At 42.0% G+C, this 15,980-nt stretch overlaps 1 protein-coding gene, 2 long non-coding RNA genes and 2 other non-coding genes across 6 annotated transcripts in view; 1 reads left to right on the top strand and 4 right to left on the bottom strand.

The window, feature by feature from the left end:
* The window catches only part of Tex2 (testis expressed 2), a 106,668-nt gene extending 96,348 nt beyond the window's left edge, over nucleotides 1-10,320 (top strand). For both annotated transcript variants that reach the window (XM_027946228.3, XM_071603555.1), the window contains exons 9-12: nucleotides 2,129-2,254; nucleotides 4,086-4,295; nucleotides 6,301-6,421; nucleotides 8,867-10,320. In XM_027946228.3, coding sequence (XP_027802029.1) covers nucleotides 2,129-2,254; nucleotides 4,086-4,295; nucleotides 6,301-6,421; nucleotides 8,867-8,989 — 580 coding nt within the window. In that variant the 3' untranslated portion in view covers nucleotides 8,990-10,320. The remainder of the gene's footprint in view (nucleotides 1-2,128; nucleotides 2,255-4,085; nucleotides 4,296-6,300; nucleotides 6,422-8,866) is intronic.
* Nucleotides 4,536-11,599, bottom strand: LOC114101277 (uncharacterized). Its single transcript, XR_003584263.2, has 2 exons — nucleotides 11,410-11,599; nucleotides 4,536-4,843 (listed from the first exon to the last, which is right to left on the bottom strand). It is a non-coding gene; the product is annotated as an uncharacterized lncRNA (long non-coding RNA).
* Nucleotides 11,524-11,655, bottom strand: LOC114101364 (small nucleolar RNA SNORA76). Its single transcript, XR_003584283.1, has one exon. It is a non-coding gene; the product is annotated as a small nucleolar RNA SNORA76 (small nucleolar RNA).
* A 30-nt stretch (nucleotides 11,656-11,685) lies between these two features.
* Nucleotides 11,686-11,992, bottom strand: LOC139702437 (uncharacterized). Its single transcript, XR_011705049.1, has 2 exons — nucleotides 11,878-11,992; nucleotides 11,686-11,781 (listed from the first exon to the last, which is right to left on the bottom strand). It is a non-coding gene; the product is annotated as an uncharacterized lncRNA (long non-coding RNA).
* LOC114101362 (small nucleolar RNA SNORD104) lies at nucleotides 11,855-11,924 on the bottom strand. Its single transcript, XR_003584281.1, has one exon. It is a non-coding gene; the product is annotated as a small nucleolar RNA SNORD104 (small nucleolar RNA).
* Nucleotides 11,993-15,980: the final 3,988 nt, after the last annotated feature.

Below are 15,980 nucleotides of genomic sequence, written 5' to 3'. Positions count from 1 at the left end.
CACATGTGGCTCAGTACTTATTGGAAGTATTGGTGTTGCATAATACAGCTCCTAGTGCAGACCTTAAAGGTACCACTTGGTCAAAATCAGAATTTCACATCTTCTGATCTGCTTTAACTGATATAGCATTATCTAAATTCCTCACTTCAGACCAACAAAATTTGTCCTGTTCTCTGTACTACAGAGGATTAGTTAGGGAACCTGAGAGCTCACTGCAGGCTTAGCCTTTGGCATCTTCTGCCCAGGGTCTGGAGCTGCCAAATGACACACACAGATGGGAACACAAGGGAGTGGCTCAGCAGATCTCCCTCTGATCTTAGGTCCTGCAGGCAGCCCTTTGTGCTGTGTGGATGGGGAGCAGACCCTGTCCTGTCGAAACAGAGCAAGGCCTGAGAGCCAAAGAGCACAGCCACTTGTCTTCTGATGGAGAGGTAGGGTGGCTGTGTGTGGATTGGCAGTTTACATCTCTGACTGTCCTCATCTCAAGACACAGGGGTTAGGCTCTCTTGTGAATCATGTTTTGTGCTGTACATTGGATTTGAAAGATCTCCGTGAGGGCTGCTAACCACAGAATTCTCTGAAATGGCTCTGTGAACAACCAGTGCCCAGAAACCCTTCCTGAACTAGCCAGGCTTGTGATGGAAGGAGGGAGAGAGAGGCAATCAGGTGCTGCTGGGGGATGGGATGAGGGGCCTTTGTTCTGCAGACAGAGCTCCCCTTTACTGTGGAAGTCCAGCTTGCTGGCTCTAGGGCTGGCTCTAACATTTCAGAGCTGGGGTTGAGCAAGATCCTCATGTCCTTCCAGAGAGGACATTCTTGGGATCCTCTTACAGCTGGGCTCCTGTTTCAGATGTGGCGACTTCAGTCCTGCCCTCCTGTACATGATGCGGGGGTACTGCTGGCCCTTCATGGCCACAACACATGTGCACTCTGCCCATGTCCTCAATGGTCAGGAGATGACTGCCCTGGTGGGCTTCTGGTGGCCCAAGAACGGTGTCAAAGGAAAACCAAAGAGCTGCAGCTGCAGGAAGACAGGGCCTATCTCTACTGTAAAATTACCCTATCTCGATAATTTTGTCCTTATCAACAATTTAAGGCCCAACCTCTGCTTAGTGAACATTTGGTTGCCTAATTCTGTTCAGAAGAACTCTCTCCCTCATCCATTTTATCCTGATTTAGTCCCTGAGCCTCAGAGACAAGTCCCTGTCAGTACTGTTTGTGGCAAAGCCACAATCCAGGAAGGGAGAGCTGCCTTGGTGGAGCTGAAGGTCAGCTAGGAAGCCCCCAGTGTCCCTCAGCAGGGAGCCTTGGTCTCTCACCTCTGCTGCTGATCCAGTAGGCCGATGCCTCTGGAAACTGGAGTTTCCAACCCAGAGAAATTAATGAGGGTTGTTGTTCTCTGGTGAGGCTTTCTGTTATTTTAGTAAAAGGAATGATCTTTAAACTTGTACTTCTCCATGAAAGTCCCTGGGTTCTCATGTCACTTGCTTCCTCAAGTCCTTTGAGACTTACACCTTGTGGTTGTTGACTTTTTCTGTGACCCTCAAGAGATGGGGCAGGTGGTGTGGGGGGGTAAGATAGATATGTAGTTTCACTAGGAAGGAGTCTTGGGTCAAAACTAATTTGGGAGGTAATGAAAACAGGAAGCACTACAGTTATTGACTCAGCCAGAGGCAAGGGACTTGCCCGCATGTCCTCATCATCAGTGAGAGGTGGTCCTGTTACCAGCATTAGCTGTCACCTCACTCCTGCAACCATCCATACTTTCCATTTACCCTCCCACTTGGCTCCTGCTGCATTACTGACAAAATCACCACCTGTCCTGACGCATGCTCAAAAGCAAATTCTTCTGGGCCCAAGTCCTCTTCAATCCTGTTAGGGGACTTGGTGCTGGAGTCTCCTGGGGAAGCAGGTCAATCCTTGCACTCTTGGATTGGGCCTCTTTCTTGGTTGGTTGGAGACAATGACAGTGTGTAATAGAGGTGCCATCTTGATCCCCTGTGGTTGAGCCTCTGTGTGTGTGTGTGTGTGTGTGTGTGTGTGTGTGTGTGTCTGGGCATGCGCGGACATGCATACAAGTGCTCTGAGAGCAGTGGGCCAGCTGCACTGCTGACTGTCCCCTGTTCAGTTGCAGGCCCAGGGCTTACTGTCTAGCCGACAGTGATGAGGAATCCTCTAGTGCTGGCTCCTCTGATGAAGATGATGCACCAGATCCCAGTGGGGGAGACAAACAGCTCCTCCCAGGGGCTGAGGGGTAAGTGGATAAGGGCTTCTGGAGACTCCAGGGGTCAGGGTGGCAAGTTGAGAGTAAACCTTTTTTTCCCCTCTTTCCTCCATAATCTTTTCCTCCTTAACAGTGAGTTGAGTGATTTTTTTGCATTAATAGCCAGTGTCAGTGGCTTGTTTAAATTCCAAGTCACAGAGAGAAAAGACTTGTATAGCTTTTCTTTCTTAAGAGGGTACTGACACCATGGCTCTCTCTTGCTGTGGGTACTCCCACAGCAAGAGAAGGTGAACTGCATGCTCACTGTGCAGAGCCCTCCCTGGATCTTCAGAGGGGCCTACCCTGCACACCACCTCCCCCTGGTGCCCAGTGGAGAGAAGAGAACCTCCCTCTCCTGAAGCTGGACCCACTTGCTGCCCTGGAGCTACTAGTCCCTACAAAGCTGAAACCATTCAGATGATATCTTGGGTGTATTTTTTAAATATGAATGACTTAGCTGATCTTCTAGATTATGAACTTCATTTAGGGGCTCTCTTTGCTCTCTTTGTTACTTGGATAGCAGAATTATCAGAGTGCTTAAACAGCCTGTCTATAAGGATCTTTGAATTATTAAAAGGGAGCTGAAGAAACTTAAGATTACTGAGAAGTCAGATGATTCAGAAACTTTTGTATAAAAATATTGATTTAGCTGAGTGGGTGGCACACACTTGTAATCCCAAGCTACTTGGAATGCTGAAGCAGCAGGATGGCAAGTTCAAGATCTGCCTGAACAACTTAAAGAGACCCTGTCTCAAAATAAAGTTTGAAAAAGGGCTGATATAGCTCAGTGGTACAGTGCTTTGCTTGTATGAATGAGGCCTTGGGTTCAATTCAATACCCAATACTGAAGGAAAAAGAAAATATCTACCTATTTACTTTTAAAATCCTAGAGAAAATGGGTAGAGAACCTTTGAGAAGCTGTTGCTAAAAAGTTTGTGTGCATTATTTTAAATGTACTAATTGATCTTCTTAAGAATGATTGTTTGGGGCTGGGGGTGCAGTTCAGTGACAGAGGGCTTGGCCAGCTGCACAGGCCCTAGATTTGATGCCCAGCACTGCAAAAAAGAAAAAAAAAAAAAAAAAAAGGAAAGAAAGAAAAAGACTTTTCCCTTTACACATAGTATTCCTGATGCTCTGGAGCTGTGGAGGATTTTTAAAACAAATATCCCCTCTTTTCAGGGCGTTTTAGGTAGATATGGCCTGACACAGAAGCTTATTTTCTTGATCTTCTAGCTTGTCAGTTTGATGTAGCATTTTCCTTTAAGAAGTTCCAAGCCCCTTGAAAAGTACTTGCACCTTAGAGTTTATATGACACCTCCCAAAGACAGGCAGTGAGTCACTGTTTTGTATCCCTATTGGTGCAGCCTGGTTTGCCGTTTACTGTTTGGAGATGGTGGGATTTCACTTAAGAAGACATGAACTTGTATTCAGCAACTTGAACAGCAATAAGGGTTGGGGGGTGTGGCTTTTCCAAATTGAGGACTTTGTCCAACTCTCTCCATTGTCAAGTCAGGTGCTCTTAATTCTCATCTGAGGGAGATTTGACTCCCATCATGGGGTCATTTGCCAATATTATAGAGATTTTTGATTGTCATGAGTGGGGAGTCTGCTGTTGCCATTGAAATAGGTGAGGCCAGGGACAACTAAAAATTCAACAGTACACAGGACGGACCCCCCCTCAACCCAGAATTACCTAGTCCAGAAAATCAGGAGTGCCATGGTTGAGAAACTGCTGTCAAGTAAGGTGAACACAGAGCCATGAGGTTTTGTTTGTGAAAGAGCAAAGCCTATACTAACATCCTGTTTTGTTCCTTGTCTGAAGATACGTTGGAGGTCATCGAACGAGTAAGATTATGAGGTTTGTTGATAAAATCACCAAGTCAAAATATTTCCAAAAAGCAACAGAGACAGAGTTCATTAAAAAGAAGATTGAAGAAGTCTCCAATACCCCCTTGCTGCTAACTGTTGAAGTACAAGAATGTCGAGGAACCCTGGCGGTCAACATTCCACCACCCCCAACAGACCGAATATGGTACGGGGAGGGTCCTCAAAGACAGCAAGTGATTCCTTTTGTTGCATGACCATAAACATCCCACCCAGCCTGCTTAACTTTGGGATTAGGGCAAGTACCATGGACAGGAGCTTTTTCCCACTATTTTCATGGAACCCCAGTATTCGTTGTAAATTTGATTGCGCTTTCTTCTGTGAATAGTTAATTCACATTTAAGGATCCATCTTCACATGTCAGAAAAAGTTAAGGTGAATGCTTGAATTTTATGGGATGAGCTGTTTTTATTCTCAATCCTCCTCCACCCTAAAGATTACTCCTCTACCAGTGATAACAGCTGCCCTTTGTAGCAAACTGGTATTCTCTGACCGTACCACTTGATTAATTCTCACAGCTTCTTGGTGGGGTAGGAGCCCATTTTCCCCACTCAGCAGGTGGGAATTACACATCCAAGTAAAGTCCAGGTGGTTAGAGAGAATCCTGAGTTAGATCTTGACATCCAGGAGGCTGGAGCACACGTACTTGGTGCTTGTGGTAGGAGGTCTATCCAAGAAGTTGGTTCTCATCTCCACCTGCAGGTTAGAATTACATGGGGACTTGTTAAAAATACAGATATGCCTGGCCCATAGGTCAGGCTTTGGGGGAGTTGCAGTGATTAACCCAAGGTTGAGAATCATTGAAATAAATTTTTCATAAGTCCAGCATCTCTTTGTGAATCTCAGTTTTAAAATTGGCAATCTGTGCTGGGGTTGTGACTCAGAGGTAGAGCGCTCACCTAGCACATGCGAGGTACTGGGTTCGAGCCTCAGCACCACATAAAAATAAATAAAATAAAAGTTTTTTAAAAATTTGGCAATCTAAATCCTATACAGTAGGTATAGTATATACAGTAATTGCAGAAGGAACTGCATTGTATCATAAACTACACTCTTACTATACTATAACTGTGATCCATCCCAGAGGGAAACCAGCATGCTGTGCATATCCATTGTATCCAGGAGGCTCTGTAGAAATAATCAGAGGAGGAATGATAACACTGGTGTTTCCCAGGATAACTTAACACCTTTTTAGATTTTATTTTCTAAAACTCATATGGTTAGGTAGAGAGAGATTGAAAAATGAGTATGATGAAAAGACAAAAAATAAAAGACCATAATCTTATCATTTAGAAATATTTCTTTTTAAACAATGAGTTGGTAAAATATTTCTTCTCCTTACTGCCAGCCTTTTAGATTTAGCAATTATAAATGGCACTGCTCAGTAAGGGACAAAATAAAGGCCTCTCGGCTAGTGCTGCCCATCACTGCTCCAGTGCTGAACTCTCTGCTGTGGAACCGCAGAGATAACTAAAGATAGGGAGAGCACTTAGAAATGTTTGTAGCAATTTGACATTGTATTTCTAAGACACTGGTTCATGACAGATTAACATCCTTAGGTAGTATGATAGCACACAGTGTCTTGTCTACTTTGCTAACAGTTCCGAGTGCCAGTCTGCTTCCCAGGAGGCCATAAAATATACAATGTGGAGTGTGGGGAGAAGAAGCAGGTTATAGAATGTCCTCTGTCTACGCATGCTTAGGAAGATGTGGGGAAAATTGACCCCACTCCTCTCAATGGTCCTTTCTTGGAGTTGACATTCAAAGAAAGGCTATGTCTTTCAAGTTCCAGTTTATACCCTTATGTTTTGGCTTTTGTAATATACATTATCTTATTTTAAGAAAATTTAACAAATTACTATTTGGGGGGAAAACAAAAACCACAAAAGAATTTCCAGATCATGGACTTATGCTTCCTGGCTTTCCCATTGCATCAAAACTGATCTAAATCCATCATAGCCCTGTCCAGAGGACACAGGCAACTCACAATTCACTCTTGCTGTGCTGAATTGGCTTTAGAAGGGATTCTCAGAATAAGAGAGCACTTCAAGTAGTAATAAAGTCCCATGTGAATGAGGAGTGCTTGCCATCAGTGCTTGTCTACTTCTTTTCTCTGCTTCTAAATGTGGTTATTACTTGTTTTCTTCAAAAAGGTATGGTTTCCGGAAGCCGCCCTATGTGGAGCTGAAAGCTCGGCCAAAACTTGGAGAGAGAGAAGTGACTTTAGTTCATGTGACAGACTGGATAGAGAAGAAACTAGAGCAAGAGTTTCAGGTAAACCCACAGTGTTATCTGTGTTTCACTCCAAGTATGAAAGCTCTGGGTAGAACAGAGGTCCTGAACTCACTTCTGGGTCAGGTATCCTCTTTTGAGAATCCAGTGAAAACCATGGACCTATTGGACATGTCAACACGTGTCTATAATCCCAACAGCTCCAAAGGCTGAGGCAGGAGGATCACAATTCAAGGCCAGAGTCAGCAATTTAGCAAGGCCCTAAGCAACTTTGCTCAAAAAAAAAAAAAAAGGACTGGAGATAGGCTCAGTGGTTAAGTGCCCCTGAGTTCAATCCCTGGGACCAAAAAAGAGAAAATAAAATAAAACAAACTACTTAGTTTGGACCTTCATCCCAGAGACAACACATATGATTAAACATGGGCATAAAACAGTGCTTCATTTATAAGATAATTTTATGTGTGAATTTTTGCAGTAATACTCAATCCTCAATAATACTTTAAAGCACAGTTGTCCTTCAGGACTTTGTGGATTAGCAAAGGAGTTGTTTACTTTATGATGAATTTCACCTTTTGAAAAAGACTACTTTCTTTTCATGATAGTATATTTTGTTGCCATTTTTCCAAAAATTATTTTATTACTTAAAAGCAATTAATAACCATTTTCAAAAGTACAGTCTCAAGAGCTGGGGCTATAGCTCAGTGGTAGAGCTCTTGCCTAGCACATGTGAGGCATTGGGTTCCACTTTAGCACCACATAAAAATAAACAAACAAAATAAAGGTATTGTGTCCATCTACTAAAAAAAAAAGTACAGTTTCAAAAGCCCTGAGGCATATTCACAGAACATTACTAAGTAGTCTTCAGAGGAGACCTAGATTGGGTCAGAGAGCCAAATGATGACATCTTGTACCAGTAAACCAGTTGGGACTCTCTGGACTTTGTCCCTCCCATGTAAAGTTTGGAATTGACCAGATGGCAACACCTGGCTGCCTTCAGGGAAGTCGCTCCCTGCCCTGGTGTGGTATTCATACCTTGCTCAGTTTGTTCAGTTCAACAAACATTTGTGGAAACCCTTCCATGTCCTAGGGACCAAGTACCCTGGGAGTCCAAGAGGAATCAGGCCCCCCTCCAGATATCTTCTACATCCTTGGAGTTTGCTCAGCCAGAGTGCATTCTCCACGCCTGTTTTCTGTATTCTGCCATCAGACATAATGCAGTGTAGCTGAGGCCTTGGAATGAGCCATTCTCACCACATTTTGATCAGATGTTTTGTTTTGTGGTGTAGTGAGTGGATCAACCCAGGGCTTCGTGCCTGCTAAGCAAGTGCTCTACCACTGAGCTGTACCTCTAGCTCCTTAATAAGTTATTTGAAGCATAGTTGTCTTTCAATTTTTTGTGAATTAGCAAACAACTTGTTTACTTTGTAATGAATTTTACATTCTGAAGAAGACCTACATCCTTTTCATGATGGGATATTTTAAAATTTTTTCAAAATCATATTGTTATTTAAAGTTAGAGGGCTGGGGCTCAGTGGCAGAGCGCTTGCCTAGTATGTGTGAGGCACCACATAAAAATAAATAAATAAAGGCATGGTGTTCATCTATAACTAAAAAAAAATTTTTTAAGCTAGAGATTAAATATAACTGATAACCCATTTCTAAAAAAGCTTACTGTTATCACCAAGTGGGAAAGTTCTTTGAACCTAGTTTGGAAAAAGACTCTCATGCTGTTAATTTTTTCCTTTCTCTTGTATCCCTAGATCCTACATGGGAATTTGGGTGGGTGGGTCATCCCTTTTAGTAGGGGTTATTGGACTCCAAGGAGCAAGAGGAGGGAAAAGAGGGCAGAGATTGGATGCTGGTGCACTCAACACAAGTTGGGAAATGGAAGGATAGCTGTTTTTCTCTACCATAGCACCTCACTTGGTTTTTTGTGTATGCTTTTGTAAGAGTAATTATGGAAGATTGAGTGCATTGACAAAATTCATATATAAAATTATTTTATAAACAAGCAAAGCACCATTATATAATCAACCAGATTATCCTTTGGGCATTAACTGTAGTAGGATTTCTTTTATAGATATCTTTGTGTGGTTTGGGTTTGGAAAAAAAAAAAAGTTAGCTTACATTTTGTTGATAACATTTAAAATAAATAAAAATACATTCACTTGGAGTATGTGTTCTGGACATAATTTGGAAATATTGTCAGCAGTTAATCTAGTTCTCCTAAATTAATGTTGTTGAATGCTTGTTATTTTATCCAGTGTTTCTGCTTCAGAATACTGGTTCTTCATGCACTGGTGTAATTCCTTGGCTTTTTCTAAACTAAAGCATGGTGGAGGAATTGGTTTGGAATGTGTGGGTAAAGTTTTCTCACATATACATATATTTTTAACTTGTCTAAAGCCTAAAATTATCAGAACAAAAGAGGGGGACAGCCTAACAAAGCATTATTCCACATGGCTGTTCTTTAATATCTCCCTACAGAAAGTTTTTGTCATGCCAAACATGGATGATGTTTATATTCCTATAATGCATTCAGCCATGGACCCTCGCTCTACTTCCTGCCTCCTGAAAGACCCGCCTGTGGAGGCTGCTGACCAGCTGTGATGGGTGAAGATGAGATGTTCCCAGTATTATGAGACCTAGCTCCAGGTGTGGGGTTCGTGGCTGCCATCTGTGCTGTGGTCCTGGCCTTTACTTGGTGCCACAGCTGTTGTCTCTTCAAGGACTGCTTATGCCCTCTGCCTGCTGGTGCCCATTCCACTGTGAGGTGTCATTCCCCGCATCCGGTGACAGGTGTCTGGATTGCCTGCTGCAAAGCTTTGATTTGGCAAAGGAGAGCGGAAGAAACATCATGATGGGTCCAGAAGTTAAGTGACTCACATCGTGGCTTTTTTAAAAAGTCTACCAGTTTTTGTGGCAGCAAACAAGCACATTCAGAGCAAAGCTGTTCAACTGGAAGGCTTCCCTTTGCCTCCTCAACTCCTCCAAAGCTTTTCCTCAGGCAGCTGATGCACAATGGAACTTTTTCACTCGACACTGTACACAATTGCAGCCCTCCACATTCCCAGAATGTCAACATGGTATTGTGTGGAGTGGAATTTTGTGAGCCATTTCATTGTTGGTAAAGAGACAGGCATAGTAACTTTTTTTTCATGATTATTGTGCATTTTGGAAGCAAGTAGCCATAGAATACATACACTAACACTTTCAGCTGGGGTGGAGACAGTGAGATTTATGTGAACGTTATTAACGGCAAAGCCATGAGATCAAACCATCCCAAGCCTTTACCAGTGAGGTACAATCACCTTGCTTCTAATCCTGATTGTTTTCCTGAGACATGAGCTTATGTGACAAAGTCAAACAGTGCACATAATGACTGTATCTCCCTAGTATAGATGGGGTGGGGCCAGAAAGCCAGAGCCATGGTCTTTCCATCTGGCATTTCCTGTGTGCTCCAGAAAGCTTCATTTAGGAATCTGAATGCTTTGTTAATTTAATTGGTCTGGGAGTTTTGTGGGCAGTTCCTTTCTCATGGCCAAACAGAGAACTGCTGTATAATTATTTTTAAGAGTCAAGACCAAACATTTGCTCAACATCAAACACTACATCTCAAAACAGACATGTGACTTTTCTTTAATGTTGCCAACTTAATTTTGTGCATCTGTGTCATAATGTTTAGTTTACAAGTTTGGGGGCTAATTGTATAATTTGCTTTGAGAAGTAAACTTAATTCAATTTATTGTTTAAAGCTGCATCCAATGTCAATTACCTTGGATAACTTTTAAAACTCACATCTGTGGACAAAGCTAATAGTGGTTTTGTAAACAGCACCTTGCCTGAACATGACTTTAAAGAAATTAATATATTGAAAAAATGTATTTGAACCCTTGATTATTGCACCATTAAAACATTTGACTTAAATTATTTGACCATTCCACCCAGTGTACTGTTCTAATTTCTCATTGTGTAGGCTGATTTACCTGTTAAGAGTCCGCATATCTTTTTCACTGGTCTGTAACTTTTGTGCAATAACTAAAGGCAAAGGACTAGATGCACTATTGTGTAGAGATTACAGGACTGTACCCTATTGCACTTAAAAATAGTATGTGGGGATTTACAATAGCTTGCATTGTTTCACAAAATAAACATCTCATGTCAATACTAGATAAGCATCTAAGTTATTTCTACTAAATCCTGTTTAGATAAGGACAGAATACAGAATGCTGGGTACTTGGGCTGCTGCCTGGCAATAGTAGCCTTCATTTACTGGATGGTCACTGTACTAGTCCTTTTAAGTATCAGAAGATTATATAAAGATCTAATTGGCTTTTCTTTATAATTGAGGAAGCCTTCGTTGTACAAAATGATTTTGAGCTTCCTCCTGAAGAAACATAACAGTGGGTTTTTTAAAGATGGAACTATCTGACTACTTTTTGAAAGGCTAGGAGACTTCTTTTGGTTAATAACTCAGGTAAACTGGAACGTTTTTAGGAAAAACTGGTCCAGACCTGCTTCCCTAAAGCATCAGTACAATTATGTGGCATCTTTGCGACCTTGTGTGGCTCAATCAATACAATGACCCCCAAAACTTAATCGGAGTCCTCACTTCACATTTTGAGAACCCAATCTCTTTTGCCCTTCAACACTAGGCCAAGTGCAAGATCTCAACTGGAGAACTATGAGGTTGCGTGGTCTTTTAGGTACAATGCATTTCAGTCACCCCGAGTTGCTCAGGTTTCTTGGGATAATTAGCTTCCCCAAAATTTTAGGCCCACTGTCGTCAAGCCGCTTGCCAGCTTTTTTATATCACAGCTACACCTTAGCCAGAAATTAAAACTCAGATCCAGGCCGAAGCCAGTTCCCATCAAATCCTATTGCTCAAGATCTACATCAGTCTCCCCTCTTGCCATTCCACAGCATGCAACTAAACCCGCACATCTCACTAATCCCATACTTAGGGCTTGGGACTTAGTGGAGCGACAAATGTATGCAATTTGGGAGAGGAAAATAACGGGTACACTCACACAAAATACGCAGTGGGGCCTATGGCTATCTCCGTCATCCCCCAGGACACTGCAGCTGAATCCTCCCTGTAAACTGCCCACCTTCAGCAGCATCGATGCTGATCCTGGGCATGGCCATGTAGCTCGCGGTTAAAAGGGCCGCCAGCGAGAGGCAGGCGGCCCCAGTTATGCGCGAGCACGTCCTCTGGCGCTGCAGCCTGACCCCCGGCGCCACGCGCAGGCGCAGCAGGGGCTCAAAGGCAACGCGTCGCCAATGAGGCAGACACACACACCAGCTCTGGGTCAAATCATTTTATTGAGAAGGTTGGAGATTAAGGAGTGCGGAAGCGCTGAAATTAACGATTAAATCCGACGTCCTCCGCAAGGCCAGACCTGCAAAAGCAACAGCAGTGGGTCAGAGGGAGTGAACCCGCCCGCCCTTCCTCACCCACCACCGCGACAGCCGGCTCAGACTACAGTTCGCATCACCAGCGTCAGCAGTCTAACACGTGCTTTATTTGGAATGTCATCACGGCTGGCTGAAAGCCTCCCATCCACGTCCCGGGCCTGCTCCGCCACACAAGAGAACAGAGCGCACCTCACCTTGCCGCCGCCGAAAGGCTGAGAAATGCCTGTGGCTTTTACTTAAAGGAGCACAACGGAAGTAGTGGGGTGGGCTTTACCGCTATTAACCAATAGAAAAACCACACCTCTGACCATGTGCATGTAAAGTTGTCTGATGATTGGCTGTGTTCGCTAGGTCCTCCAGAGTATAGAGTGGTCACACACCAACCATAGAGCTGAGCGTCTAAGCGAGAAGTGTGAGGGTTGTACAGTCCTGGAATTCTTCGAATTTTTTTCCATATCACGATCGCCGGTTGCAATTAGCGATTCCTTTACAGCATGCAAAAGAAACCTTTACAGACAGGAGACTAAATTGTATGAGACCTTCTTTTCGAGGTCAGCCTAGACAATTTGGCAAGACCCTGTCTCAAAATTAAAAGGAAAAATCTTAGAAATGATTTTTCCTTTTAATTAGGAAAATTTACCGGGGTTTTTTAAATACATATTTTAATACATATTTTTAGTTGTTGATGGACCTTTTTTTTATTATTCATTTATTTATATGCAGTGCTGACAACCGAACCCAGTGCCTCACACATGCCTGCCAAGCGTTCTGCCACTGACCACAACCCCAGCATAATTTACTTTTTTTTTGTACTAATAAAAGCAGTCCAACCTATGAGTCTGTTGAATGGGGGTTCTTATTTTCAATGTAATCTTTAAATTTAAAAAATTCCTCATTGATCCAGAGCAGTAGTTGTTTTTACAAGTGTTAATCACCCTCGAGACGATTATTTATTTTCCTTATGGTCTAAACTTTTGTCATTGCAATAGTTATTACCTTGTAGTACAGTTTCTACTTGGGGATATATAGATCTTCCACAGATTCTCGAAATAAAGATGTTTTCACTGTCTTGTGCAAAAATGAGATGAAGTATTGATTCAGTGATAGCTGTGTAGTAATTACATTGTCAAAATCTTTGTGTACTATGTACTTGATTGGAAGTGTGTGTGCTGTCATTTACTTACACTGATGTGTTAAGATTAAGCTTTAAATACCAAAAGCTGTTGAGGATGCCAAGTATCCAATACTTAGGTTTGGAAGCGCAAAATGGCCATTTTTGAAAAGAAGTTGAACAGTTTTTAGAGAGAGAGAGAATTTTTTTTTTTTAATGTTTATGTTTTAGTTTTCGGCGGACACAACATCTTTGTTTGTATATGGTGCTTAGGATCAAACCTGGGCCACACGCATGCCAGGTGAGCGCGGTACCGCTTGAGCCACATCCCCAGCCCTGAACAGTTTTTTGTAAAGTCAGACATACACTTACCATGTGACCCAGTGGTCCCTGGGTGTTTACCCAAGAGAAATGACAGCACGTTCACACAAAATCTCTGAACATAAATGTTCACAGTAACATTATTCATAATCCCCCCAAACAGGGAGGATTAAAATGCCCTTGAAGGGGTACATAGATAGGCAGATTATGGTACACCCATACAACTGAAAGTTACTTGGCAATAAAAAGCAATGAACTATACATAGATGCCCAAGCTTGGAGTGTTCTCAGAGTGATTATGCCAAGTAAAGGGAGCCAAACTCAAAAGACCATAGGATTCCATTTATGTGACATTTTGGAAAAGACTACAGGGATTGGGGATAGATCAAGGTTTTCTGGGATTGGTAATGTGTGGAGCATTTGACCAAAGGGATAGCAGGAGGCATTTCTTTTTGGTACTGAGAATTGAACCCAGAGGCATTTTACCACTGAGGCACATCTTCAGTCCATTTTATTACTTTGTTTTGAGAGAATGTCTCACTAAGTTGCTGAGACTGGCCTTGAAACTTGTGATCCTCCTGTCTCAGCCTTCTGAGTCACTAGGATTCCAGGCAGGTGTGAATGCACCTGGTTTGGAGACCGTTTCATTGTGTGTGTGTGTGTGTGTGTGTGTGTGTGTGTTTAGTTAGTAGGAGGCATTTCTGAGGATGAGAGAACTGACTGTCCAGCATCTTCATTGTGGTGGTGTTTACATGACTTTATGCCTTTGTCAAAATTCACAGAACTTCATTGTACTGTCATGTGTAACTAATTAAAACAAAAAAATTTCACGGAACTATTTACTAAAATTTTACGGTATGGAATTTTAAAACAAAATTTAAAAATTATGTTCCCGTCATTTTTTTTTCCATTATTTTAATGAAACAAAATTGGCTGTGTTCGCTAGGTCCTCCAGAGTATAAAGTGGTCACACACCACCCATAGAGCTGGGCAGCTAAGCAAGAAGTATGAGGGTGGTACAGTCCACGAATTCTTCCAATTTTTTTCCATATCATGATCACTGGTTGCAATTAGCGATGCCTTTACAGCATGCAAAAGAGACCGTTACAAACAGGAGACTAAACTGTATGAGACCTTCTCTTCCAGACCTTCTGGAATTATAATAATTAAAATAATATTATTTACTTTATATATATACTTTATACTTTTTACATAGTTTGTGGCTAAGCTATTTAGCTCATAAAGGTCATGGCTGATAATATTTCTGTCAAGGATTACATATATCTGATATAAAATGACTATCTACTTGTATCTTTTGTTTATCTGATATAACTTCATCCATCCCCTTTTTTTTTTTTTTTTTAGTTGTCGCTGGACCTTTATTTTATTTATTTACTTATTTATATGTAGTGCTGAGAATCGAACCCAGTGCCTCACATGTGGTAGGGCAAGCGCTATACCATTGAGCTACAACCACAGTCCCATCCTTTATTTTTAACCTTTCTATACTTTGTTTTCAATGTGTCCTTTTATATGAAACACATGGTCAAATCACAGGGTTCAGTCCAATATATGTTTAAAATTACATTTAAATTTTTATTGTGAAATATATCTACATAGAAAAAAGTGCATATAAAGTGTATATAGGGTTTAAAGAATATTTATAAACATTCTCTACCTACCATATAGTTAAGAAAAATGACATCATTGATAACTTTGAAATACACTTCTTTGGAGGGACCTTTCTGAATCTATCTCCCTCTATCACTCAAAGAAAATCACTATTCTGAACTTTGCATTTGTCTTGTTTTTGCTTTTCTTTTATAAACCAGTCTTGGGAGGGACCCACCATCACTTCCCACATTCTATTTGTCCAAAGAACCAACCCTGATATGAATACCAGGGGGAGTGGGGGAGCCCCTCTTGGAAGTTGGCTACTATTTTAGTCAACTTTTGCATCACTGTGACCAAAATACCTGACTAAGCTTAGGAAAGGAAAAGTGGCTCTCCGTTTCAGAGGTCTAAATCTATAGATGGCTGACTCCACTGCTCTGGGCCCAAGGTGAGGCAGGACAACATGGAGGAAGTCCCCAGAGGAGGAAAGCTGCTCAGCTCTTGAGAGTCAAGAATCAGAAAGAGAAAGGGAGAGGGTTAAAGGGGCCCCAAGGAAGATTCACCCTTCCAGGGCACACCCCCAGTGACTCACTTTGTCCAGCCACACCCCACTGGCCTACAGTTACCACCCAATCAGTCCATTCAAACTAGATTAGATTACAGTTGTCACAGTGCACTTATTTTACCTCTGAATATAACAGGACCTTTGGGGAGGACACCTCATATCCAAACCAAAATAGCTACCATATTGAGGCTAATTGCCTAGGACATGGTCTATTTTGCACTTGAAGAGAGTGTATATTCTTTTGTTGTGGGTATGAAGTTCTATGAGTGTCAAGCAGATGAAGGTAGTTGGTGGTGTTATTCACATCTCCAGTAGCTGTGCTTCTCAGTGGAGCAGTTTTGCCACCTAGGGACATTTGGAGACACTTCAGTTTTTCACAACTGGGAAGGGTGCCACTGACACCTATTGGGGAGTGTTGTGGGTTGAATTGTGTCCTCTAAAAAGAAATGTTGAAGCCCTAACCCTCATCACCTGTGAACGTGATCTTATTTAAAATCAGTCTTTACAGATGGGTTCATTAGAATGGTCCCTAGTCCAATATGACTGATGTCCTTATAAGAATAGGAAAATTT

This window comes from Marmota flaviventris, chromosome 17 (assembly GCF_047511675.1).
Source record: "Marmota flaviventris isolate mMarFla1 chromosome 17, mMarFla1.hap1, whole genome shotgun sequence".
Lineage (NCBI taxonomy): Eukaryota > Metazoa > Chordata > Mammalia > Rodentia > Sciuridae > Marmota > Marmota flaviventris.
This window is presented reverse-complemented; position numbering and strand designations above follow the sequence as displayed.